General features: G+C 44.5%; 3 protein-coding genes across 5 annotated transcripts in view; all 3 read right to left on the minus strand.

The window, feature by feature from the left end:
- Window positions 1-2668, minus strand: part of celf3a (cugbp, Elav-like family member 3a) — a 15595-nt gene extending 12927 nt beyond the window's left edge. The window contains exons 1-2 of the mRNA XM_056582580.1: window positions 2524-2668; window positions 1502-1584 (exon numbers count right to left, since the gene is read on the minus strand). Coding sequence (XP_056438555.1) covers window positions 1502-1584; window positions 2524-2668 — 228 coding nt within the window. The remainder of the gene's footprint in view (window positions 1-1501; window positions 1585-2523) is intronic.
- A 2443-nt stretch (window positions 2669-5111) lies between these two features.
- rprd2a (regulation of nuclear pre-mRNA domain containing 2a) lies at window positions 5112-20512 on the minus strand. Of its 3 annotated transcripts, XR_008893854.1 has the most exons (12): window positions 20006-20191; window positions 16062-16191; window positions 15594-15754; window positions 14938-14990; window positions 14067-14193; window positions 13706-13881; window positions 12719-13067; window positions 12084-12290; window positions 11444-11599; window positions 8469-10672; window positions 5825-5896; window positions 5112-5671 (listed from the first exon to the last, which is right to left on the minus strand). XR_008893854.1 is itself a non-coding variant. In XM_056582574.1 (10 exons), exons 1-10 carry the CDS (start codon window positions 20175-20177, stop codon window positions 8793-8795), a joined length of 3411 nt encoding a protein of 1136 aa, XP_056438549.1. In that variant the 5' UTR covers window positions 20178-20512; the 3' UTR covers window positions 5112-8792. The 3 variants fall into 3 exon arrangements, 1 of the variants encoding a protein (XP_056438549.1); XR_008893853.1 differs by having other exon boundaries at window positions 5115-5671; window positions 5825-10672; XM_056582574.1 differs by having other exon boundaries at window positions 5112-10672; window positions 20006-20512.
- Window positions 20513-21026: 514 nt separating this feature from the next.
- Window positions 21027-24728, minus strand: LOC130375575 (circadian-associated transcriptional repressor-like). Its single transcript, XM_056582583.1, has 6 exons — window positions 24459-24728; window positions 23288-23635; window positions 23080-23155; window positions 22875-22953; window positions 22602-22755; window positions 21027-22420 (listed from the first exon to the last, which is right to left on the minus strand). Exons 2-6 carry the CDS (start codon window positions 23624-23626, stop codon window positions 22055-22057), a joined length of 1014 nt encoding a protein of 337 aa, XP_056438558.1. The 5' UTR covers window positions 23627-23635; window positions 24459-24728; the 3' UTR covers window positions 21027-22054.
- Window positions 24729-25462: the final 734 nt, after the last annotated feature.

A 25462-nucleotide genomic window follows, 5' to 3' on the forward strand; every position in this document is an offset into this window, starting at 1 on the left:
ATGTGAGAGAGAGATGGAGACGGACAGAGACAGACACAGAGAGAGAGAGAGACTGAAGGAGAGGGATTTAGGGAAGGGGGGGGGAAGCCCTGGGGGACCTGCTTGCTGATCCCCCCTCCCCCCATCCCCCTTACTCCCCTGAGCGAGGTCAAGAAGGTCAGACTACTGTCATGCTAATAATGGGATTTATTTTGCTGCCACCCCACCGCGCTCTCCTTTCCTAGTCAATCCCCCCCCCGCCCCCCCGCCTCTACCTGCTACATGATGTACACAACCTCTCCTCCGCTCTCATCTCTCTCTCTCTCTCTCTCTCTCTCTCTCTCTCTCTCTCTCTCTCTCTCTCTCTCTCTCTCTCTAAATGGTCTCTCTCTCTCTCTCTCTCTCTCTCTCTCTCTCTCTCTCTCTCTCTCTCTCTCTAAATGTCTCTCTCTCTCTCTCTCTCTCTCTCTCTCTCTCTCTCTCTCTCTCTCTCTCTCTCTCTCTCTCTCTCTCTCTCTCTCTCTCTCTAAATGTCTCTCTCCTTCTCTCTCATGTCTCAAACTGAGAGGAGCGATAGGTTGAAAATAAAAAGCACACACACCGTTATGTCCATCACATCTACAGAGTTAAACGAAGGAGAAATAACCCTGAAGGAAGCGGAGAAAATGTAGTTAATTTAGTTTTTTTTCAAAGAAACAAGAAAGTAAAAAACTGAAAAAAATGCAGTAAGGAACGTGAAGTGAGAGAATAATAAGAGGAAGAAGACAAAGAATCTGAGAAAAAAAAGGCCAGAGTGCTTGTCTGTGTAATTCCAAACCCTGTTCCCGATGCTGGAGTGTGTTATTACGTAGAGGGGGCTGTCGTGTTGTATTTAGCTCAGTAAATGTCACTCCGCCGCACACCTGCTGCCTGCCTATGCTAATACGGCTAGGTTTAACTTTGATTAGCATGCTTGGGGAAGGAAAGGGCTAGATCAATAGAGAGAGACAGAGCCAGCCCGAGAGAGCATGAGAGACACAGCTAGAGAGAGACGGAGCCTAGCCCGAGAGAGAGCGAGAGAGAGAACGACAGCGAGAGCGAGTGAACCTGTAAGAAAGAGCCAGAAGTGGAGAAGAGACTCCAGCGGTATGCCCGCGAGCCGTCTCCTTCCCCGCGCGAGACACGGGGGGAGCGGGATGACTCAGGCCTCGGCTGGGTGGATACGTCTGGATGCATCACATATGGCACATAGGGCCAGCTGACCTTTATAGGAGCGCATCAGCTTAAGGGGAAGTCAAGCCCGCGTGCCAGAGCAAATTAGTTTTGTGTTCTGTGTGTTTCTGATGTCTGTGGGGTGTGTGTGTGTGTGTGTGTGTGTGTGTGTGTGTGTGTGTGTGTGTGTGTGTGTGTGTGTGTGTGTGTGTGTGTGTGTGTGTGTGTGTGTGTGTGTTTGTGTGTGTGTGTGTTTATATAAAGCATTGGGTTCAGAAATGGGCCGAACACGGGGGTGTGTTATTCTGTGTTTGGGTGATGATACACTTACCCCTGGTAGTGTCTTCTGTTCATGCAGTGCATTCTGGGCTTTGAGGGCAGATTCACGTGCACAGTATGTGAGGAAGGCACATCCTGGGGACGGTGGGAAAAGAAGGTGTGATGATTTTAAATAATTTAAATTCGCTGCTCCACTGAATTTTGTTATCAGTTCTTTTTTTTTTTTTTCATTAAAACCACATCTTTGTAAAAGTGGGCAGCCTCTAAATACATACGATACATGAGACTGCCGTGTTTATTGATTGCTGTTTATTTGTCCAAATCGTTTCAGCCTTCAAGGCTCACAGTGAACTATGCTGTTGCTGTATTTATTATTAATCTCGGACCAGCCACCAAAACGTTTTGACCTTGTTCAAGAAATGTTTTCATTCCATTTTTAATAGGTTTGATCCAAAGTCCTCAGTTCGCTGTTTTACTAGGCGGTTGTCAGTGGAAATCTGTGTCAAATGTCTCGACTGAGACAATTGTTAAAAAAAAAAAAAGGGACAACGAATTGTGTACGAAACCAGGGTACGTTAAGCCAAGTTAAAGATTCGGTCACTCTTCTCACTGGAGGCAATGTGTGTCGGCTGTCACGCACAATCCAGAAGAGCCTCTGATTAGTCTTTAGGGCTCGTACAAGCGAGAGAGAGGCTCATACAAGTGAGGAATATGCTAACGAATGCCGAAGAGGTGTTCGTTGTTATAGCGATATCCAAAGTGATGTAAAGCTGCTGTATAGACCCAAAAATAGTTGGCAGACGGAGCAAGTGACATTTCACCATGGGCTTTAATTTGCGAGCGCTATTTCAGCCCGTGTCTGCGGTGATATACCCTTTAAAATGGCACCAAAGGGGCAGGTGGGTATCTTTGAAGAAATGCTGGAGCACTCAACTGGTTGCCGTCAAAGGCCCAGGCTGTCAGGAGGCTGCTCACAGACGGGCCCGCCTCCCACTCACCCCCTCCGGCTTCCCAGACTCCCATCCGCCGATCCCTGTCCTTATCAATAAATGAATACCACAAAGGGGTTCCTACCTTTGTGCATGCCCGTGTATTTGTCCTTGATCACCGTCAGCTCGTAGATCTTCCCAAACTGTTCGAAGATGGGCTTGAGGTCTTTCTCCTCCAGGTTCCGGGGAATCTGCCCGATGAACAGCTTGATGGCGTCCGCCTCCTTCATTGGGAAGAGGTGGCGAGGTGACGGAGGAAGAGGAGGTGGTGGTGGTGGTGGTGGTGGTGGTGGAGGGTAGGCGGTGGGTGGAGGTATCCACTCTGTCCAGGGGGAGGGGGGGGAGGAGGAGGAGGAGGGAACAGCGCTGAAAGGCAGGTTCAGGTGGAGGCCGCTTGAGCCACGTCCTCAGCCGTGGGAGACGAGTGGCAGGGCTGTTCACGCTGCGCGACATACACACACACACACACACACACACACACACACACACACACACACACACACACACACACACACACACACATTCGTACAGTGTTAAGACATGAAATGTTTGTTGATTTCTGACCAGATTCTGTTATATTTGTGCTATCGTATTTGAGATTTACTAGAGCTCGTGGCAGACATCCTGATTGCATGTATGTACTTCTTTTTTTTTTTAATAAGGCAAGCGATAAACAGCCACGGAACATACACTGTGGATGGTTAATAATATATAATCGTGACCTCAATAGTTTGTGTCATCACCCCCAGATAGCTGTTGTGAAACATTGAATGTTAAATGCATAATACAATCATAACTATATATATTTTGGTTTGTCCAGAATCGACTACTACATCTTTATTAAAGCAGATTAAATTAATACCAAACACAAATTGCATGGTAAATAAAAGGTTGTGGATAACAAAATCCTTTGTTGTATTGTCCTTCATGGATTTAGACATTTTGAAGCCCATAGGCTACAGATATGTGACAGTGTGTCAATATAGACTCAAGCTGTCTCTTTCCCAACAGACGGTGACAATGACATAGACGTGATTATCACATTTCATGAAATTGTGTTAGAAGCGTACAAATATATACGTCAAAGAAATCGTACCTGAATTTTGACTGGATGGTGTCCCCTTTTGTTCCTGCGATAATTTCTTGTCCAATTAGATTTTTCTTTTATTTTTGTGAAATGTATGTCTGGAATCTTCTCACAAGTTAGGCCTATATACCACCTATGGCAACGCAACTAACAAATCCAACGGGTCCTTTATCCGGTATGAGCGTGTTTTCCCAAGATCTGTTTGTTTTCTTCTCTTCTTTGTTGACAGATTCTATCCGGAATTTGATTTCCGCTCAAAAAATAAAATATAAAAAATATATACGAAGATGTGGGGTGGAAAAATCCCTGATAAATAAGATTTGTTTTATATGTGAAAACGTACGCTCCCTTGAACGGTCTACGAGGAACGGGCAGTCGCTTACTCCCGGGTTGGTTCTTCTCTGCCTCGTTCTCTGTGTCTGTGTGTAGCTACTCCTTTGACGTCGTAAGCCGGTGTCTCCCTCCCTGTCGATCTCAGCTCCATCCCTCCCTTGGGTTGTACGAGCCGTGATGTCTTCCGCAGGGACCGTCTAAAAATCATTCCCAAGAAACTAGACACACAATTGGAAACCAATTTAATACAAATTGTACAACATGTTTAGATGTGAGTGTGTATAGCTTGCGTGGGAGGAGTTGCAAGTAGAAAAATATGGTACATTGTTCCTCTTTTTTATTTTTGAATTGAATGTGATGAGTGTCAAACTGTTACGGACCGTTGGATCCGTGACGTGTTATGTACTATCAAGAGACATGCAATGTGATTCCTTCCGACATAGCTGGTTCACCTTGATAAAAACCGGTGCAGTAGGATACAGACACGAATTATCCTAATAGAGCCCTACGGCTGATGTGGGGCAGATAAAAAGAGCGATGGATGTTTATTTTGCATATCGGAGCGCTGAATGTCGTGCTGGGAAAACACATGCAGACGGTCCCCGACATCAAGGCACGCAAATCCGTCTTTTGTTCTCTTGGTAGAGCTGGCCGTGGTGCTGAAATACGTGTCTGTCACATGCATGTGGAAATAACTATGTAATCATGACAGCATACAAGATGAAACATTGATCCTCATCCCTAAAATGTTATTCATAAGAAGGACTCAAGCCTTTTTTGGTTTTATTTTAACACCGACCAAGCATGTAAACAATAAGCCCACATGACTTGGTAGGTACACAACCGGCATGCGCACACCAGATGAAAAAAAAAAAGGGGGGATAAACTTCAAAGAGTCACGACAACATACTACAGCTAGTAATGAATGTACCATAACAAGAATATAGTATATTTGGTTTGGATTTCACTCCACATTCAATGGGGGGAGGGGGAGGGGGAGGGGGGCTGAATTCAAATTCACAACATATTCTCAGACTTCTTAGCTAACCTCAAATGGCGGGACTACCATCTGCCATCGGTTGCTAAATCCTATCTCTTCCCACGACCGACCCTTCATCCTCAATATACACTGGTCGCTGAAGGACTTTATCTAGCAGAGATCATCCCGCGCGTGCTTCGTTTATCCGTGATGTGACGCCTCCTGGCCACGCCCATCATTTACATTTAATTTATATATATATATATATATATATATATATATATATATATATATATTACCATCGCTTGTCAATAAATTAGCCTATTATTGCATGAGATTGGTATTGTCATATGAATATTAAAATCACATTAATGACATTTTTATTTGCACAATTAATGTAGGCCTAAATCAAAAATAATTCTCAGAATAAAAAATAGAAAGTAGGCTAGGTAGGTTATACTATCCTAAAATTGACAGGTTGCCGTTTTTTTTTTTTTTGATTTTTGGACATCGACATAACAGTGAATCACGACTATGATTCAACAGTCGAATAGTAAGTCGACACACTGAAACACTGTACATAAATAATAGACCTACACACAATAAGGGCAGTCGATTTTATTGCATAAAAAACACTTTATGAAAACATTCGTCAACATGTAACACACAAAGATTTAAAAGGGCTTAACTAGTAATATTATGTTTTAAATTAACATTGGATATTTGAGCGATGTGTGCCTCATCAAGCAGGAAAGCCAAAGGTCGTGTGTTTGGTATACTTACTCAACCCGACTCGTCCATTCACCTTCCCCGTTGTTTTTCCTCCAATCAAATCTAAAGAAAGGTAACAATATTTATTTTAATAATATTAAATATTGCTTTAACAAAGAGTAGTATCTGTGAACGTCTTTTCAGCTAACAAAGCAAGCAAACAAACAGATAAAATAATTGATTAAAGGGCACATGTTGATTATGATTCATACTAACGTGAAAATGGCTGAACAAGACACCGTCTAATCTTTGGGTGGGATTGTCGCTTTCGGAATCGCTGGCCATGGCCTGCGAATTGAGATGGTGTGTTTTGGGGGGAAGTAGAGAACAAAGTTAGATTAGTCATAAAAAAAAAAATCAATGATTGAACAGTCATACACTAAACGTAAGCATGCCATTACACGTGATGCATCGTTTAAGTGCGTCAATATGTTACGGGTCGACGCGTCTGGATGTCATCCAAACAAAAACGCGATCTAATGTAACTACCACTCCGTTTGCTATTGACACCAATGTGCGAAGCATCACGACAACAAGTGTGGTAGGGTTTATGCGGACAAAACCATCCCGGGTTGATTAGCCATTCCATGCAGTAAACACCTACGAATAAAGGGAAGAAAAGCCCGTGTTTTAACATATTATTTGGGCCACGGTGTTTGTTCGACGGGACGTGCTACAGTAGCCATACTAAATATGATGTAACCTTTGGGAAAAGATCTACTGACACCTAGCGGCAGGACTAGGTATATGATAGTATTCTGAACAAATAATGCGCTACAATGTTTGACCTTTAAGTCAAGAAACAGTCAAATCCAAGTAAGGGGGAGTCGTATCTAAGGAATCAACCTTTGTATCATTTTCAACTAACGGGGTAAAAAACAATGGGGTTTGTATAAAATCGAATACATTTCGATGTGTATTAAACATGTATTAAACATTTTTACAATTATGGCTAAAGCTTTGGGTTTAAGTATTTGTGTCAAGTCATTTTAAGATAAATATAGGGAAATTGTGAATGAAAGTATAGCAATTAAAACCTTATAGTTTTAAAATGAGAAAGATTTAGATACATACTGTATATAGCAAACACGGAAACTAATTATTTTTTTACTTTTAAATCAATTTAGAATTTGGATTTGAATGTTGATGTTCAGTTCAGAATTCCCACTTGGAGACGTCAGAAAATCTAGTTTGCAAGGGTGTTACACATTTAACTGGCCTTGCAATTACACTACAATAAGAATTAAGGCAGTAGAAGCCCTTTAGATTATATAGCATTGGATAAACTATTGAGAATTGGGAAGGAGTGTTCAAAAAAGGTCTTTATTAATTGAATGCATTGCTAATGGTTGCCATACTAAAATGTTAAGAGGGGCAACAAAGTCAGTTCCAATCAATTGTTTTAATATGTTTAAAATAAGAGTGGACGATTAAAGACTGAACAATTTAATCAAATTTGGCACTTTTTAGTCTGTTTCTCTGCTCAAATGGAGAAAACATTTTTGTTGGAATAAACAAGCAAGCACTCGGCTATTAGTTTCTTTCGTGAGGAACCAAAAATACTGAATTGTTCCCAACCAAACTGAAAATACAGCAGAATGAATGAATCTGAGGGGATAGGAGATAATTTATACCATCCAACAAGCATTCACACCTAATTACAAACTCCACGGCGCAATGAAAGATAATATGCTGCTCTAAACGGTTGGAGTCCCTCGGGATGGAGGCAGAACATTTGACGTCCAAACTAGAATACGCAACTACCACTGTGCTGAAGTTGATTCAATCATTGTGACTTGAAGAGTAGTTTGACCTTGTCGCTCTCCCAAGTCCTGGTGAAATTGCACGATTTTGTAATGAGCAGAAGCATTAAGTTAACGGGCACAAAAATATACGGCTCCTTACTTGATACTTTGTAATTTCACATGATATTTCAGTTTATTTAAACTAGAACAACATTCATTGAATTAAAATGTTGCAATCATGACAGATTTTGAGCATGACCAACTGACGAGGACATTTTAATCTAATCTAATTTTTAAAAGATTGAAGCGAATAGCAAGTTTCAAAGAACAGGAAGTATACATTTGGATAGCAGTCTTATCAAATACTCATTAACACCTCCTGTTTCGATATGTGATGGTTTATGATTTCAGGCAGTGGAATGAGGGCAGATGAATAAGAAAACAGTCTTTTTAAAGTCAGAGTTTTATTAAGTCAGGACAGATAAAATGTTGCTGGAGAAGAATCTTCGTCGTCTTCCAAAATGAACTTCGTATCTTCTCCGTCCGTTGTTAAAGACAGCAAATCCTCCCAAAGACCAATTTCTCTCCCTTTAAATTAAGCTGCAGAACCATCATTTGAGCTTCTGGACTATACGCAAGTCTGCCGCCATATTTAAATCATCGCAGTAACAAGGAAAGCGTCACTTCAAAACACAACATTTGGTGCTGCAACACTTACAAAATCTACTTCCCTGTCTGAACAAACGTGCATTACTGTAAAGAGGACCAGAATATCTAAAATAACTCTTCGCGACAACATTGAAACAAGGTTGAGTTTTAAAGCGGTGAAGGCTATGGGTTGAAACGAGCCGTTGAAGACGTTTTCACAGAGAAACAGTAGAACAATAACTAGATTTTCTGTCAACCTCACGAGAAACGAACTTGGTAGAATTCAACTGAAATAATGTTTTTTTTTTTTAAATAACTAATGTTTCCTTGAGTCCATGCACAGTAGCATGCCATGCAGCTCTTGTGGACTTTGTCAAGACAGAGCTCCTTTATGAACTCTAATATAAAAGGATATTAGAATAGAAACAATACAACTTAACAAAAAAGAGTGAATTTTAGATAGCCACCTCTTATATTCTTTTATCTTCTGTCTTCTTCCGTCAGCTTGGCAGCATCCTCTCACAACCTCCACTTCCGTTGGCTTCCCTCTGGCCTCCTGTTCCCTCAGGCTTCCTCTCCTCATCCTCGGCTCTTCGCCCGGCTCTCTGCTCGGCTCTCCGCTCCGGACTCACCCGATAACCCATTTGCTTTAGTTTTCCCCGATTGTCTTTCTGAGCCCAGCCCAGCCCAGCCCCGTCAGCCTCCCTTCTGGGTCATGTCTGGGCTCCACGGCCCGCTGGCGTCGTCTTCCATCAACGTGTGCACATAGAGCTTCGGTGCTGCCGGCCCCGTTAGTAGCGGGGTGGGAGGAAAGGTCTTTTCGGGGGGAAACCGAGACCCCCGGGGCCGCCGGGCCCCCCGCCTCTTGGACCCGGACGTTTGCCTCTAAGCCACGGATCGGGCCCGCCGTGGAAGGGAGGGACGGGCGGCCCTGGGTGCCAGGGCCCCCTCGGCCGAGGGTGGTGTCCTGGGTGGAGCATGGGGCGGAGGGGGGGTCGCGGGCCAGGGTGGCGCATTTCAGAATGGGGGGGCGGCGGCGGCCTCCTTTGGTGCGAGAGGGGAGGGGACCCATGGGGGTGAAAGTCATAGGGGAAGCCCTCGGACGGGGAGAGGGCCCCCCTGGGGTACCCGTGGGGCGGGCTGTCCTCTCGGAAGTAGGGATCCTCCGGGCGGAAGTAAGGCTCCCGGGGCGGCCGGAAGGGGGGCCCTTCATCCCCGTAAGGGGGAGCGGCGGGGCGATAGGGGCCCTCGCGGTAGTGCCCGAGGTCGTCCTGGTAGCGAGGGTCGTCCGGGTGAGCCAGGTCCTCGGGGCGACGGTAGTGGTCGTCACGGCGATCGTACAGGGGGTCGTCGAGGCCGAAGACGGACTTGTGCTGGTGGTCGTGGACCACCATCCCGCTGATGATGCTGCCCGCCTGGGGCCTCGGAGCGCCCTCCATCTCCGGGGCGAGGGCGGGACGACGCTCGCCGGCGGCTGCGGCGTGGGGCTCGTCGAAGCCTGCGGGCGGCGGGGGTAGCCTGGGCACCGGCGGGAGGTTACTGTTGTAAAACTCGGAGGGGGGTCCGGGACCCTGTGGAGCAGCCACGCTGTGTGGCTCCTGATGGGGGTCCTGGCGGTAGCGGTACCGTCCCGGTGGCTCTTCACCGGCCCCTGGTGCGACCACGCCCCGGCCCCTGGTACTCTCGTACCAGCCCCTGTGTCCGTCGTCCCGGAAGCCCTCCCCGGGCGGGCCGCCACCGCCGCCACCGGCAGTGCCCGGGCCGCCCCCCAGGAGCGGCAGGCGGGACCCCTGCTCTGTAGTAAAGGCTTGGTAGTGTGCAGCGGGGGCCGCCGCCCCAGGGAGAGCCATCTCCTGGCCGGCGGCTCGGTACGGCTGGTAGCCCTGGCCGTTGTGGGGCTCCCCTTGATGCTGCTGCATGCGGGGGGGCTGCTGTGGGGGGTCAGCGGGCGCACGCGAGGTGTTGTTCTGGTAAGTGCCAGGCGACGAGATATCCCCCGCCGCTTGGGCAGACAGTTTTGTACCCTGCGGCGGCGGCGGCGGCTCCGAGGCGAACTTCAGCGCCGCCTGGTTGTCCATGACCTCGTCCTGAGTAGGCGTGCCCCCGCCCTCGTCCCGGACGGGGGTCCCGTCGCGGGTGTCTGTTCCGGCCCCGGGGCTGAGGTTGTGGCTGCCCGCCGCCGCCGCCGCCGTCTTCGCCGCGTCGGCGCCGAAGCTCAGGTTGAAAGCGCTGAAGCCCGGGTTGCCCTGCAGGAAGCTGTGGATCTTGGACTCCAGGCTGTCGGAGGCCACCGCCGCCCCCGCCGCCGGCTCGGGCTCCGGGGCCAGGTCCATGTCCCGGTGAAGGGCCTGCACCAGGGCTGAGGCTGCACGGGCGGCTGCGGGGGCCGCACTGGGGGCCGGCAGGGCCCCACGGGGGGGGACGGGGACTTCAGGCCGAGGGGCGGCCCTCTGCCTCGCCGCAAAGGCTGATGGAGGAGGTGTGGAGGGCAGAGAGGGAGGAGGGTTGCCCAAGGCTTGAGGTGGTGCTACTGCTACTGCTGCTGCTGCTGTTGTTGTTGTTGGTGGTGGTGTAGTCAGGGTGGAGGGGGGAGGGTGGGAGGGTGGAGCTTTGCTTTGCTGAGAGTCAGCGGGGACTTTGTGAGCCGGCCTGTTTAGCATAGAGGTCAGGCCTGACGGGGGCGAGGAGAAAAGGGAATAATGATATTTAAAATAAGAAAACTATGAGTAAACTAGCATCTGAGGCTAGGAAATCTGATATGGTCATAAAGCAGGACAATAATGGAAGAAACTGAAGGCCACAAGATTTGCATAAAATATCTGGATATTGAAAAAATATAACAATAGTATTTTGAATTCAGATGTTCCCATCCATTCTGGATGGCATCTCTGACAATTCATAGTCATGTGGATTAGGAAATAAAGCATGCAATATATTTACTAATGCGATACAATAAGCCGGGTAAATTGTATCCGGTCACAACGCTTGCTTAAAGACGAAGAAGAACCGGGCAATGAATAGTCCATCACACAATGTTGATACGACACCAATATATGGCCCAGCTCCGAGGTCTATATAGGGAGGAACTACAAGTCACTCTACATGTTTCGAAATGGCTCATGATTATTCAATATATCGATATCCCTCCTACACAGAGACAGTAGGGGTGCAATAAAATGTTTCAAAATGTATTTATTGACCGTCTTATGTTCGGCATTGTGTGTTTACAATATGCTCAGTTGATATAACTTTATCCAATATAAAACGACATAGTCTTATCTACACTCCATATGTACTGAATAGAGAATGGCTTCTAGCAGGAAACATGAAGTATCTAGAATAAAATTGTGACCCCAAGAATCAAACATATTGAATCTTGAGGCACGACACCCCGCCCCCCCCCCCCGTACTACTCAGTAGCCTCTGTTAGGTGTGTTCTCACCCTGCAAGCCACCTCCTTGACCTTGGACTTTGGTCAGAGCACTTAGGAGTCCTTCGGGGGTCACGGCCCCCTTGGACAGGCGGTTCCCCAGAGAGGCTGATGGGGCTGGAGGGGTGGGGGCCGGGGGTGGGGAGGTGGGGCTGTCCAATGCTGGCCCTGAGGAGAGAAACAGGGGGGGGGTGTTGAGGCGTGGTCCAATGACACCACTTGGGACCAGGACCAGGAGAGCACCACGACGGCGATGAGATTACAGCTACAAGCATTGGATCTGCGCACTCGCATGTACACAACCGATCTGCCACTTAAAAGTATGCGTCAATTGTTAAGTTTTCTTTCTGTATACATCGGCTATGCATGTAAACTCCTAGCAAGGACGCCAAACATAGATGTGCCCTCGATGCTTGCATGCGCACCCACTCTTTCGAGTACGAGCCATAGCTTCTCCCCAAAGTCATTACTAAATCCCCGGTAATAGAGGAAGCCTCCCAGCTAATGCTCTGAAGCAGCAAGTGCACTCCGGTGCACTTGCTGTACAGGCTAATCAAGTCTGAGCACCAATATATGCTTTACAATTGGATAATCATAGACAATTAAAGTCCTCGTATATCTATTTATGGACAACATGGCGGCTAGCACTCACCTGTGGTCTTTGAAGCGGAGGTCAGGCTGTTGAGGAGGGCACCTATCCTACTCAGGTCCACGGCCGGCACGCTGGCTGGGGCCGGAGCCACAGAGGGTGGGGTCGGGACGACCGGTGGCACCGTGGCTGTCGACGGCGGATGACCGTTAGCTGCCACGGGATTGGCTACTTGGATGGGCAGGGAGGGGCACGTGACTTGCTCCTCCACTGCAGGTGGCAGTGGTTAAAACATAGGAGATGGTTATAAATAGGGGTCACTTGGAATCAAAACGCTACAGTTAGCCTCTTGCTAAGCTACAAAGCGCGGGTCCCTGGCGAAAGGGTGGCTTGGGGCCTACAGGAAATACTTTTTTATCACTACTTTGAATAGAGAGTATCTGTCCTCAGATATTACTTCCATAAATATGTTTGATTGTTCTTCAAACACTAAGGTGTCCACTAAAAAATAAAAATATTGTTCAAATGTCTTTATTAAGAATAACCCCTTGGGATGTACATATGAACGCTTCCAATTGCATTCCACAGTCAGCCTGGCCACCTCAAGTCAAAGCACACCTCGGGGGACCTTGTGAGTGGCTGTTGGGCACAGCCCCGGCTGGCTTCCCCCACGCCCTCCGCCTCTACCGCCGTCTTACCTATGATGCCGCCGCCCTCCGTCTCGTCGTCCGACAGCTCCATGTCCTCCACGTCGCGGTTGTCGTCCTCGCCGACCGCGGGGAGGACGGGCGGCGGGGAGCCCCCGGGGGAGGAGAAGGGGCTGGGGGCCGGGCGCTCCGCCTCGTCGTCCATGGCCGAGCCGTCCAGGTCGGGGTCCGGGTGGGACAGGTCCATCATGCCCCGGAAGGGGGACTCGGAGCCGGTGGGCGAGGGGGCGTCGGCGGAGGGCGACGGGATGGGAGACTCGTCCAGGTCGGGCAGCGTGCTCTTCAGGGCGTCCAGCTTGCGCTTGAGGTGGGACACCCGGTTGGCGAAGGTCTGGTACGCCTTGAGAGGTGAGAGGTCAGAAGACGGTAGTTAACTTAGTGGACAAAGAACTTGTTCTTGTAGCCAGTTTTGGGCTAGTCCTATGCACTGCATAGTACTGTGAGCCGCCCTTGTTGTAATGTCTTCGACATATTTTTGCCTTATATTCTCTTGCAAGCAGGCCATCTTTTTGCAAATGATGTGGTTGGAGGATAAATATTTACAATTATCTCCAAGGGTGGAGTACTTAAAACACACACACACACACACACACACACACACACACACACACACACACACACACACACACACACACACACACACACACACACACACACACACACACACACACACACACACACACACACACACACACACGTTTAGCTTTAAAACAAGGACTGATAGTGGACTTGAAGCCATTAAACTCATTGTGCTATGGCCAGTCATTGCATTACAGAACATTAAGGATCCGTTAGTCAAATGGCCTCATCAATGTTAGAGCACCCAATAACATGAAATGGTCACTACAGCAACCATGGGTGATGTTTGGTGTGTACACTCGCCTAGACAAAGAACATTGTTTTAATTTGATTTCGGTTTCTGAATAGTTCAAGGGACCAACCCAAAGTACTGTGGGGGTGCTTATTCAGGTCACTTACATTGGCTACAATCTTGACCTCCTGATACTGCATTTCATAGAAGATGTCTGCGTTGCCCAGGGCTTCCAGTAATCCGGAGCCTCCCTTGCTCTCTTCCTCCAGGAACCTGACAAAGTCCTGCAGCTTGGTGCTTCCCTCCTCAAAGTCCCGGGAGAACCGCTTTCCTCCGGCCTTGTCTGCGGAAATCAAACGTAGGTTTAGGTTTCTCTTTCTTCTGACAAATGTACTTGTTGTACGTCGCTTTGGATAAAAGCGTCCGGCTAAATGTAGGTTTAGGTTATTATGGAGATGAAGTGGGATAAGGCTAGTGGGATGAAGCCAATGGGATACACTGGGATAAACTGGGATACACTGGGAGTACCTTTTAGCTTTCTGAGTGCGGCCGAGCTGCAGACGTCGACCCTCATGGCGGCCAGCTGCTTCTCCCTCAGCTCCACCTCCTCCACGGAGCTCTTGTAGGTGGACAGCCGCTCCACCAGCGCCGCAGGCTGGAGGAGACCGGGGGGGAGACACACTCCATGATTACACATTGTGGAAAGATCCGGCCACAATAAGAGGGTCATTGGCACGTCCAAATAGGAGACACTTTGTGTTTCAAATGCGGCTTTTGCATTACCCGTGAAAATACTGTAAAACCAAATTCTTAGATGTTTTTCAAAATGAAGCATCTTAGTCGTAATACGTAGTACAGTATATTGTATTGGATCAGCTATTGAAAGGCACCCTTTCCAGGCTCCAAGCCAAAATCTCTTGTCCTTAAACAAGCAGTGTGGCGTTTAATATGAATGGATGGCTCAGAGAGTATATTCAGCACACCCCATGCCACCCTTTATATCACACCACCAGCTTTAAGGGCTCGGGGCTGCACTCAAGAGCCTGAATTATTGTTCTGCGTCAAATTGACCTTGAACGGCGAGGCAAACTGGGTAGTCGTCAGCACCATTTATAGACAGAACGGCGGGGGTCAAGGGTCATAGTGCCACAGGCTGTACCCGCGGCCTGGTTAAACAAGGCTTTCCCTTTGTTGTTAAAATTTGACCTACTCTTCTACAATTCATTATAATATACAGACTTAGTTGACTTAATCCACTCACTGTTTTCTACTATTACTGTTGGACATGGCATCCATTACTTGTACCTCTAAAGAAAATACGATATGGTATTATAATATATTATTAATGGCAGAGTACCATTGGCAAGGTTCAGACAGGGGTTAAAGGTTCACTGCTCACCACAAACTCTGCAACAATCTTGGATTGTAGGGCAGCTTTGGAGTCAGATGGAGCTGCAAGAAAAGGAATTACATTTTTGAAAATGAAAAGCAATAACATATACAATGCATCTCTGGAGTTATTCCGCATTACGGAAACATATGCAAGCTAGTGATACCAGATAAGTAAGTAAAAGAACACTCCACTCGTGTCCCGTTATTGGAAAATAATGTACGACGGGGCTGGCGATGTGGCAAAGGAAAAGCAGAGGCATCTTTTCATAGTACATTATTCAAAATAATATATTTAATACGCTGAAATGTAAATACTCTTCTACCGCGATTTGAGCGTAATATTTTTGCGTTTGACCGGGGTTTTTAATTTAAGATTTGTAACGCAACGTCCCAAGGCAGAGGGGTCCCGTTATTGATAAATAAAGTATTTAACCATGCTGTGTTATAATTTCCAATTTGTAGCACGAAAAAATTCAAACAGATTGCATAAACAGTACATCACTTTACCGAATCACTTAAAAATCTCACGCCGTCAATAGTGTTTGGTTTGGCATGCCATTCCACTTTTCACAAGTCCTATTTTCTGGATGGGGCCTGTTAAAAACACAGTGAGAGTGCTTGGGAAGTCACTTCGTCAGCACAACACAACAAGCGACGGCGTACTTTTGTTCTCCGCCGGCGTGTCGGGGGGAGACTCCTCCTTCACCTCCTCTTTGAGGTAGCCCTTCAGCTCGCCGATCAGCGCGCCCGTGTAGATGTTCCTCTCCTCCCAGATGGTCAGGATCCTCTCCACGGACCGGATCACCTTGGGGTTACCGTCGTTACTGCAGGGGAGGGAGCGGGACATTAACACAGAGCGACAACACCAACGTTCACTATTAACATTCGGCAATTTGGGCGGGGAATACTTGAGCATGATGAGAAAACACCTGGTGCACTACTATTGAAATAGCCCCGTTCACTCGACTCAGACGAAAAAATCTACATTATCCACCCACACAAAACTGTTAAACGTGGGCAAACGTGTGGGTTCAAGCCCTGTATGACCAGAGGTTGGAGGACTCAAAAGGTTTGAGCCAGCCGGACTTGAGCCCTGCTCCGGAGCTGGGTGCGGCGTGTCGGACCACTCACTTGACCATGAGGAATGCGTCGGGAAGCATCTCGGCAAAGGCCGTTCGGTACACAATGGCGTTTTTCCTCTTGCAGTTCTGGATGATGTCGTTGGCCAGGTACACCAGGTTGAGCCGGTGGGCTGCATCAGCTGTGGGACGCAAGATACAAAACTGAGTGGGAGCAACGACTTCTAATGCACGACTGCATTATAATGAATTGACAACGACATTACATTTGGCTTTAGTGATATTTCTTAGAGAGAGTAACAAATCCCCGTCCGTCCAAAGATCTGTCTGCAAACATGAGGCCAGTAAAGAGATCAATATTTTTCTTTTTCATAGCACAAGATGTAACTGGATTCAGCTTTTACCAGTAAAACAAAAACAACTGTTAATAGAAAGACACTTACACTCTGTACTATCTACAGTTCGACAGTTGGTAACCAAATCCTATCACGTGTCAGCACGCTCAAACAGGCCAACATTAACAAATAATATCCTTCCTCTCCCTAAAGGTTCAACATAAATGTGTAACTGCTGGCTGCTATTGTTTTACCAGTGGAGGAAGTGTGCTATACCAAATGCAGGCTCCAACATAACACACATTTTTAAGAGACCGCGTGCTATGGTAAAAAATTGTTATGTTTGGCAAAAAAAGACATGATTAGCAAAATTATTTCCTTTAGCGAACAATAAAACCAAAGGACCATATGAGATTAACCACATGGCTTGGTAATATGGATGATTATATATATATTTATACTTTTTTTAAATTATCATTTCTGTAGGGAGAATGCTTAATTGTCTGCTGAAAAGAGGCACATTTGTATGTAATTATGTCATTTAAAACCCATTTATTGCGAGCATTCATTTGGGCAGAACAATGTTTGATATAACTACAACCCCAACTAATGATGGAAAAGATGGCATAATACTACATTGAATTGTGTGTGACTAAACAATACTATTAAGGGCTGCTGACTACTTTAATTAATATTTAAAATCAAAGAAAATATTCAAACTATATGCAACAAATTGGGTCAGACAAATAACAGTGTGAAATCGCATAAAGACAGAGGTTCATACACAGTTCATAGACAACACATCCAGGAAACACACACTGACATACACGTTTCCATTTCACGTAATCCGATTTGTTATTTTCCACTAACCCTCTTATTGGCTAAAAGTCACCCTTGAGTATGCCTATCCACAAAATACATTGAGCAATATTAGGGACACCTGGATTGACAAGGAAGGAATTATATAAAAATTGGGTAAAACAATTTGTAGTCGCTTTTCAGTCATCAACCATTGAAGACAAACAACCATAAGGGTCCTCTTTGGGCCATCTTTGTGTTTGATTTCTGGGAGCAAGCCTTTCACTTTGGCTCCTAGAGCCCCCTTTTCTGCAAACCTTAGGGCCTACAACGCTACACAATTTTTCCTAGCTTAAATAGCCAGCATTTAAGTGTTGATCTGCACTGCCACTAAACAATGAATTGAGCGGCAAGATGCAATAATACAATATCAGCAATACAAGGCTTTGTAATATAATATTAATAGCACACTAAAAAGACGCTGCTCTTCCGTTCTCCGTCTGATAATCCGATTTGTAACAAGACTTTTGTGGTTTATAATAAATACACCTTACTTAGTATGTTTGTTACTTAGGAAGTTCTAAGTAGGCCAATACTGTTTCAAGACCAAATGCTGGTCTGAAAAACATGAAACAAATAAACCTGCCGTTAGAGGCAATGAGCAGGAGTGCATTATCAAGACTAGATTTATAGTATTCACAAGAGGAGAGTGGCAAAACCATTCTGAGAGCTTCCGAAGTGACAAAGACACATTTAACGCAACAAGAAGAATGAAGCTCAATAAATGCAACAGATCACTAATATTCATGTTACAACCAAAATACATTGGTTATCAATCCATGGACTGAACCAAACCTATCCATAGAATATAACTGAAGCAGACACAGAACTGCCCTATCCATTCATCATCTTATTTCCCTGTAGAAACGGTATCGCTACAAAAGGAACAAGCACACCAACAGCCTATAAACCAACCTCTTATGTAAATAGAATTGTATAAAAGCATTCACCACGTACAGCACATAAACACAAACACACTCAAAGTCCCATTAAAAGCTCAAATCTAAGAAGGTAACCTATTTCAATTATATTTCATTATAGCTATTAGGGATGTCTGTAGCCATAGCGTTACATTAAATATACAAGCTAGTCATCTTAAAGCTCCTGCTCACTGTTCGAAAGCTCCCCTTTTCCTGCTGTTTTTAAGCAGTGACTTAATTTCAATGTTCTATATAAACACTAAAACTTAGATTATTATTGCATTAAAATTTAAAAAAGACAACCAATCAACATTGTGAACCTAACAGCGTGACCGACGGCCTGAGGGAATCACCTTGTTGATCCCGGTGAAGTGCAGTGTTATAATCAACAGAAGTTATTCCTGAATATTGCCACATCTACCACAATGAATACTTGCATAGAAGGCTGTAGTCCAATGAAGGCTTCAATGAGGGTGAATGTGATGGCAGCATAACAACATACTAAAACATTGTCAAATGGTTATGACATTTTAGGAGTGCTGCAAAAGTATATCTAAAGAGAATACTAGCCTAATATTAATAGGAGTGGTTATACGCATTATTTTGACAATTCCAAAAATATCCCACAGCATTGTCAGGTTAATTAATATAGGCTAGAGGTTGTATTCACTAATATACAGACAAATGGGATGCGAAAAACACTCATTAAAACACAGTGCTGTTGTTATCTCACCCTGTTGGTGGTAGACACTCAGAATCTTTAATTTATTTAAAAGACAAGCTTTCCCCTGATTACTGTGGTAAAATATTAATTTGAAAGGTGAGACCATCAGCTTTCACTGAGTTTGTGTTACAGGAAACACGTCTAAATTGGCCACAAAACATTTGCAAGACAGGGATCATGGTCAAATGTCAACATACCCGTACAAAGTAAACATTTGATAATAGACTTGTTTATAATAAACTGAAAAATCACCTCAGACACTAACACATGCTGATGCGATTAAGACATACCAAAATGGAGTGATGGGGATTTTAAGAGCTTCACTTCAAATTAACTCAAATAAGTTGTATCCAACATGAAAAAACAATTATATTATATTTTAATGGAAGATAAATAAGATCAGAAAATGTGATTCAGATCCGGAAGACAATATTTAGGTTAACAACCATAGACGGCCAAAAGACATCGCTAGTCTCATATAATAAGCACTGGAAAATAACGTGACACCTTATCTTAGACACAAATACAGAAGATAAATCCATAAACTAGTGATTAAGAATACTAGAAGAATACGTCCAGTTTTGAAACTAAGCATTCAGTAATTTGCTTCATGAATAACCCTGACAAAAAATATGATCATCATAATTAAGAAGCAGGTCTATCAAGCAATAGTCCGTTGATCAATATCACGACATGTCAAATTAGAGTTCGAGAAGTTGGACTTCAGCTATCGGGGCAGGGTGGGATTGAGGGGAAATGCATACTAACAATTGTAATTAAAGTCAAATTTTACGAAACAGATCTGTCTAGTTAGTTATTATCAGACTGTCTTCTGATCAGCTTCTGAGCTTTACTAACTAGCTGGTTACTTCCAGGCTGTCTTCCGATCAGCTTCTGAGCCTGACGAGGTAGCTGGTTACTACCAGGCTGTCTTCTGAGCAGCATCTGAGCCTGGCGAGCTAGCTAGCCAATACCAAACAAGCCGTTATAGCATGATCAATATTGGACCAAACACAAGATCATTCTCAATATATTACAAATAGTAAAATAGTAAGGAGAACACTATTTGCATAATTATCCAATATCTGTCTTGCCTATAAAATACTTAATAGTGAAAGCAAGCATGGCTAACCAGTTCGAGATGAGTTAAGCAACTTACATTTCCTTAACCATTTCATCCAATATTTCACTATCATGTTGTGAAACTTCTTGTTTTCGATGCACCATGTCGATAGTCCTTGTATTGAGTCCATCGTATTCGAAACGGTTTGAAACTTCTTGTCTAGTTTGGACTCTAGAGAGCCGCCAGAAGCGCCCGATCCTGCAGCCATTTCTGGAGGAGCTAGCGCTGCTTACGACCATCACCACACAGCTAGCCGTAGCCGATGCTACCTGCTAGTTCGGCTAGCCGACACGACTAATGCCGCTCGGGGAAACGTTCTCGTTTGGTATGGTAGTTAACGTATTGTACTTTCAGCCTTGATAAAAAGGAAACTTATCCACCGTGCAAAAAATCAATATTTCGTTAGAATTTGCATTCAACAGCTAGAGCTAAAAGTTGTAGTAGCGGTGTGACATTGTGAGTTGGTCTCGTACATCCATTGGTCTGATTAACCAGGGTATGTTTACTCGTCTGTTGCTCGTGGAGTCGCTTCCGCAAATACAGCGCCATTTTCGCGCCACCCAGTACATGTGCATCTTTTGGGTTTTAGCGCCCCCACCTGGTAGACTATTCCAAATTAATTGTCGTGTAGGTTATCGTTTTTCAATGTAGGTTCAGAGTTCAGATGGCAGTAAATTTACCAAAGATGTCATAATGAAACTGCAGGTATAGGTATTCACCGGTTTTTACAATTTTCTAAATGGCCTAATGCAAAAGGTGACCTCTTCACATTATTACAAAAACCTAATTTGAGGGACAATTTTGATCTTTCAGTTGTTCGTAGCAGGACTCAAATAAAGCTAAGGTGAATTGGCAATCATTAACTATCTTAAAAATTAAAAATAATAAATATTTTGAAATCTGATAATTTAGCCACTTCCCTGTTATTAACGTAATTCCACCTGAAATAGTTTGATAAAAAATGTCATATTGACTAGAATATAATAAAACCTAGATGCAATAAGGACGTTGAGTTCATGTCAATAGAGAAAGAAAATCTCACTAATAGTACAATTGTAGAAACAGAGAACACATTGGTTTATTGTCTTCCACATATAACTCTTATTTTGAGATGCTACATTAAACCCATTTGAAATAAATAGGGCAATCAACTATGTATTTCAATGTTGTAAATGACAAAACAAGAATATCAAACCCACAGTGTCAAAAGAGCATGAGTAAAAATAAAAACACTAAAATAAATAAGTGCAGTCAAGAACCAAACCAAATTCTGATTGCACAATCACCAGGCTACAAGCCATTTGAACATTCCTTTCAAGTTGTATTTATTTTGAGTAAATCTTAAAAGAATACCTAGATGATTGGTCATTGGCATTAGTTAATATCTCCTCGTAATCATCCAAAGTGCGAGTACAATTTTTAATATCATATTTTAGCCGGCATTTTATGCCTGTAAATTGTCTGTGCAATATTGTTTTTAATAGCTACAATTGTGGCTATTTCCATTGTGTCACTTTTTATCCAAGGCTTAATGCCTGTTTACACTACAGATTGATGTAGCCAGAAATGTTGGATTTGTGCAAGTCCTAATTTATAAGTAGGACTGATACATTGGAAGATCCTTTACTTCAGTTTAAGGACAGGCCTACATGTCTGCCTTTCCAAAAATCATGAATAGTTCTCAGAGTCTGTTCTTTGATACGACAAAATCGAAAATAGAGCACTGATTGGGAAGATGCATCAAACATTGGATTATCAAAACCGTTATCTTTTAAACCCATAAAATACATGTATGAATACACATTTGTATTATGAACTGACATATGAAAAGGAAATTGCAGAAAGAACAATAGGCAAATGAAGGTGTTCATAGTGCAATGTCCGTAGTGTCCATATTCCTCCCACGATTGAGTGTTAAAATAAGCAGCAGTTCTCCCTTGCAACGCCTTGGCAAGGTCTCATGTCGCTAACGACTCCACTGCTAGATGGGAAGTGATGTCATTCGGGGCCCGCCCTGTTTACACGTTGTCTGGCATGCTCAGGCCTCAACTGTCTGGCAGCCTTACACCTATAAACCGGGAGCAGCTAAGGTGAGTCAGCCGTGGGAATGGCAGAGCTCGACGAGACAGAGCCATCTTGTGTAGCCGGGTTGCTACGCAGGGAGGGAGGTGGGGAGTTCTGAAGTCTTCTCCATGTTCTGTTTTCCCTCCTGCTAGACGAATGTCGCCGGTCGACACTGTCCAAGAGTTCGCATGCGGGAAGCCCAGATTTGATTTCCTCCTTTACCCTCTTTTGTGAAGATGTCCCTGGTAGGCGCGTCGAGATAACATTGTTTGAAGTCACTGTGTGGCAGCAGTCAACCAGATCTCCGCTCTGATGACGCTTGGCTTGCTGATGTTGTGGCCAGATGGTGTCAGAGGGGTCAGGGTTCAACCAGCTCATCTTTCGCTTCTAGTGGGAGAAATAATAAAATGAAGATGGACAATTAGGAGAAGGCAGTGGCACACACACCAATGTGATCAACTCATAACCATACACAGTGCAAGTGGATTACTGAGGCTTAGGAGATGAGTAATGTGGGCTGGGGAATGGTACTGTCTTGACATTTTTAAAGATTCAGTCAAAGGCTTGCCTTGACTGGGATATGCAACTGGTTCTGGCGCCAGCGTGAAGGGCCCAGCACGACGCGCTCATTGGTGGGTGTGATGGAAGACTGAGGCTTTATCTGAGGGAACCACATTCGAAGCAAGATCTCAACCTGGACAATGGTCTGGAGGTACTTTTCACTGTGGGCAAAAACAAAACAGAGGGAAATTAATTATGGATAATTAGCTGCAATAAAAAAAAAGCGCAACTTTAAAGCATTATTGCCAGACGTTTAGATTAAAATATTTTCATTGTTTACCCCATGTCAGGCTTCTGCAGGATTCCTAAAATCCTCTGCAATCTATCAATGGCAACGCTCTGCTGGAAGCCTGTTAGACCTGATAGCAGACAAAGGGACTTTGATTAGAACATGTTGAAAATGAATAGATCGAAATAACAAATTTACAACACGCAGGGCTTTCCCTCAATCCACAGTACAAGCTTGTTATCATGTGAAGGATTACCTTTCTCGAATCGTCCCCTTTTCAGCCCATTCAGTAGTTCAATCAGCGGTCTGACAAATTTCTGCAAATCAGCACACTGTCGGGAAAGAGAAGGAGAGAATGCACATTAAAACCAAGCCATGACTCAATGCCGTATCGGCTTCAAGTCAATGTTCAAAGCTTTAGCATGCAGGGTTTACGGGCATTATGTAAGCGGCTACATGCTCACTTTCTGAGCGAACGCTGTGTCCCCCGGTGAGACCGAGGAGGAGCCCAGTGTGACAGCTCCGGGGGAGGGGCCCTTGGCGGGCAGTGAAGCCTCGACGGGACATGACTTGCGGCACTGCTTGTCGGAGGGGTGGCCCGGGAAGGGGAAGCCTACCACGGAGGCCCCTGTACCGCGACCGGCCAAGTAGAGCACACTTCCTCCTCTGCTCTCCCCTTCACCCTCGGAGGAGAGGAGGTCCGCCTCGTCCTCCGTGTGTTCGCTCTCGCTGAGGAGAAGACTTGGGGTGGAGGAGAGTGAGTCGTAAGACGGCCATTTGGACGACGTGCTCAGCGAGTTCATCCCTCAAACCTTGAAAGAAGAGATGGGACGAGGAGTTAAAAACAATTCTCTATTTGTAATTATATCACCAAAGGGAAATATAGGGAGCATAGCATAGAGAACATCAACATTGACATTTCAACCTACTGCTAAAACATCACATTACTGAATGCTGAACACCACATTCCACCACCATTTTTTTTTCCAGTTATCTACATACGACCCCCGCCCACATATATTACGACAATGAAAAAAAACCTTCACAGAACTGTATTAACATCTGGCTACACTTACAGCATACCAGTCCAGAACACAATCTTTAACAGAAAGAAGTGTGTTCAACTCCGTTTTAACACTAAGACCTCCAGAAATAAGTCGTAAATAGGAAAAGAGAAACAACCACAGGAGATGTATTCTTAAAACCCTATGTTATTTTGATTGGATATAAATTAATCTTACAGTAGGTAAATACTGTTTTATGGAAAAACATTATGGGCGTCGTCCTCCCAATGTGTTGATCACATAGTCTAGTTTATCACATTCGATACTGTGTTACTATAAAAAAAGAAAAGTCATATCAGCAAAACGTGTCCCGGTGATTTTGTTACTATATAATTACTTTAACTTTGCTACTGTAAATTAGGTTATGGTATATCAAAATATAATAATATGTTAAAAATATACATTATAACAAAGCATAAAAATAATCATTTGGAAACATTTTGACCATGAGCTTTTCCGTTATATCTGTTAACGCAGTTAACCAGAACAAAGGTAATTACAAAAAATTCACTCCAATAATAACGACTATTATGGTTAAGGAACAACACAATGACAAACATTAAGCTCTCACCTCAAGTAGGAGTGGATATAACGTAGAAAGGAACGCAAATAACGAAATGACGTTAGCAAATTGTTGCAGATAGTTACAATGTGGAGTGAAGACAGCCTTTCCCAACTGTAATTCGGCGTGTATGTTCTATGTAGCCTGTGATGTTGTCTTGTTGGCTCCCTTTCCCTCCCTTTCTGTCGGCTTTGGATAGCCCTTACTTTGTCAGTCCAAGCCTTGGTCAGGAAAACATGTGAAAAAGTGACACTTCTCCACGGGCATTACACGTGCTGAATCTAGCCATGCAATTGGCTGCCGTAAATAAGAGTAGCCTCCCATTTGCTCCAAGTTGCACCATTCAGCGACATTCATAGCGCTGATTGGTTAGTAAAGATACATTTCTGACCCAGCCCCCGCACGTGTTGATCGTGTGGTGCGCTGGTGTACACATGGTGAACAAAAGACACGCGGCATTATTTTGTCGTGTTGTTTTGCAGTGTAAGCTACTCATATCGTCATTTAGAAACGAACTCTGCGAAAGTACAAAATATACCAATAAATACAAAAAAAGATGAGACCAGATAAAATGCATACATTGAGTTTAATGCACTTGATCATTTAAACTGCCATACACTTATTTGGGGTTTAATAGATAGAGAGATACGATACTTAATTGTAATTCATCCCAAAGGGACCTTCAAGTGTTGCAGCAGCATTTCACATAAATAGCCAAGAACAAACATAACTTGTTAAAAGTAGACACGTTAAATAGTAGGTAGTAGGTAAAAAGTCAGAATATAGAATAACAAAATATCTATAAGTAAAATAATTACTTTACTAGATTAAAAAACATTTAATATCAAATGTGCATTGCCACTCAGAGGGGGACTTTCCTCTCCCGCAGAGAGGAGAGTCATAGGTGGCTATTTTGGTGGGCAGGAATTACCTCCTGTAACGGTCCTTAGCTAGGCTGAATGGCCGCTGACTGAAGACACTGTTGTCTGACTAGTTATGTTGATCATCTTGTG

Source organism: Gadus chalcogrammus, chromosome 22 (genome assembly GCF_026213295.1).
Source record: "Gadus chalcogrammus isolate NIFS_2021 chromosome 22, NIFS_Gcha_1.0, whole genome shotgun sequence".
In the NCBI taxonomy this organism is placed as follows: Eukaryota; Metazoa; Chordata; class Actinopteri; order Gadiformes; family Gadidae; genus Gadus; species Gadus chalcogrammus.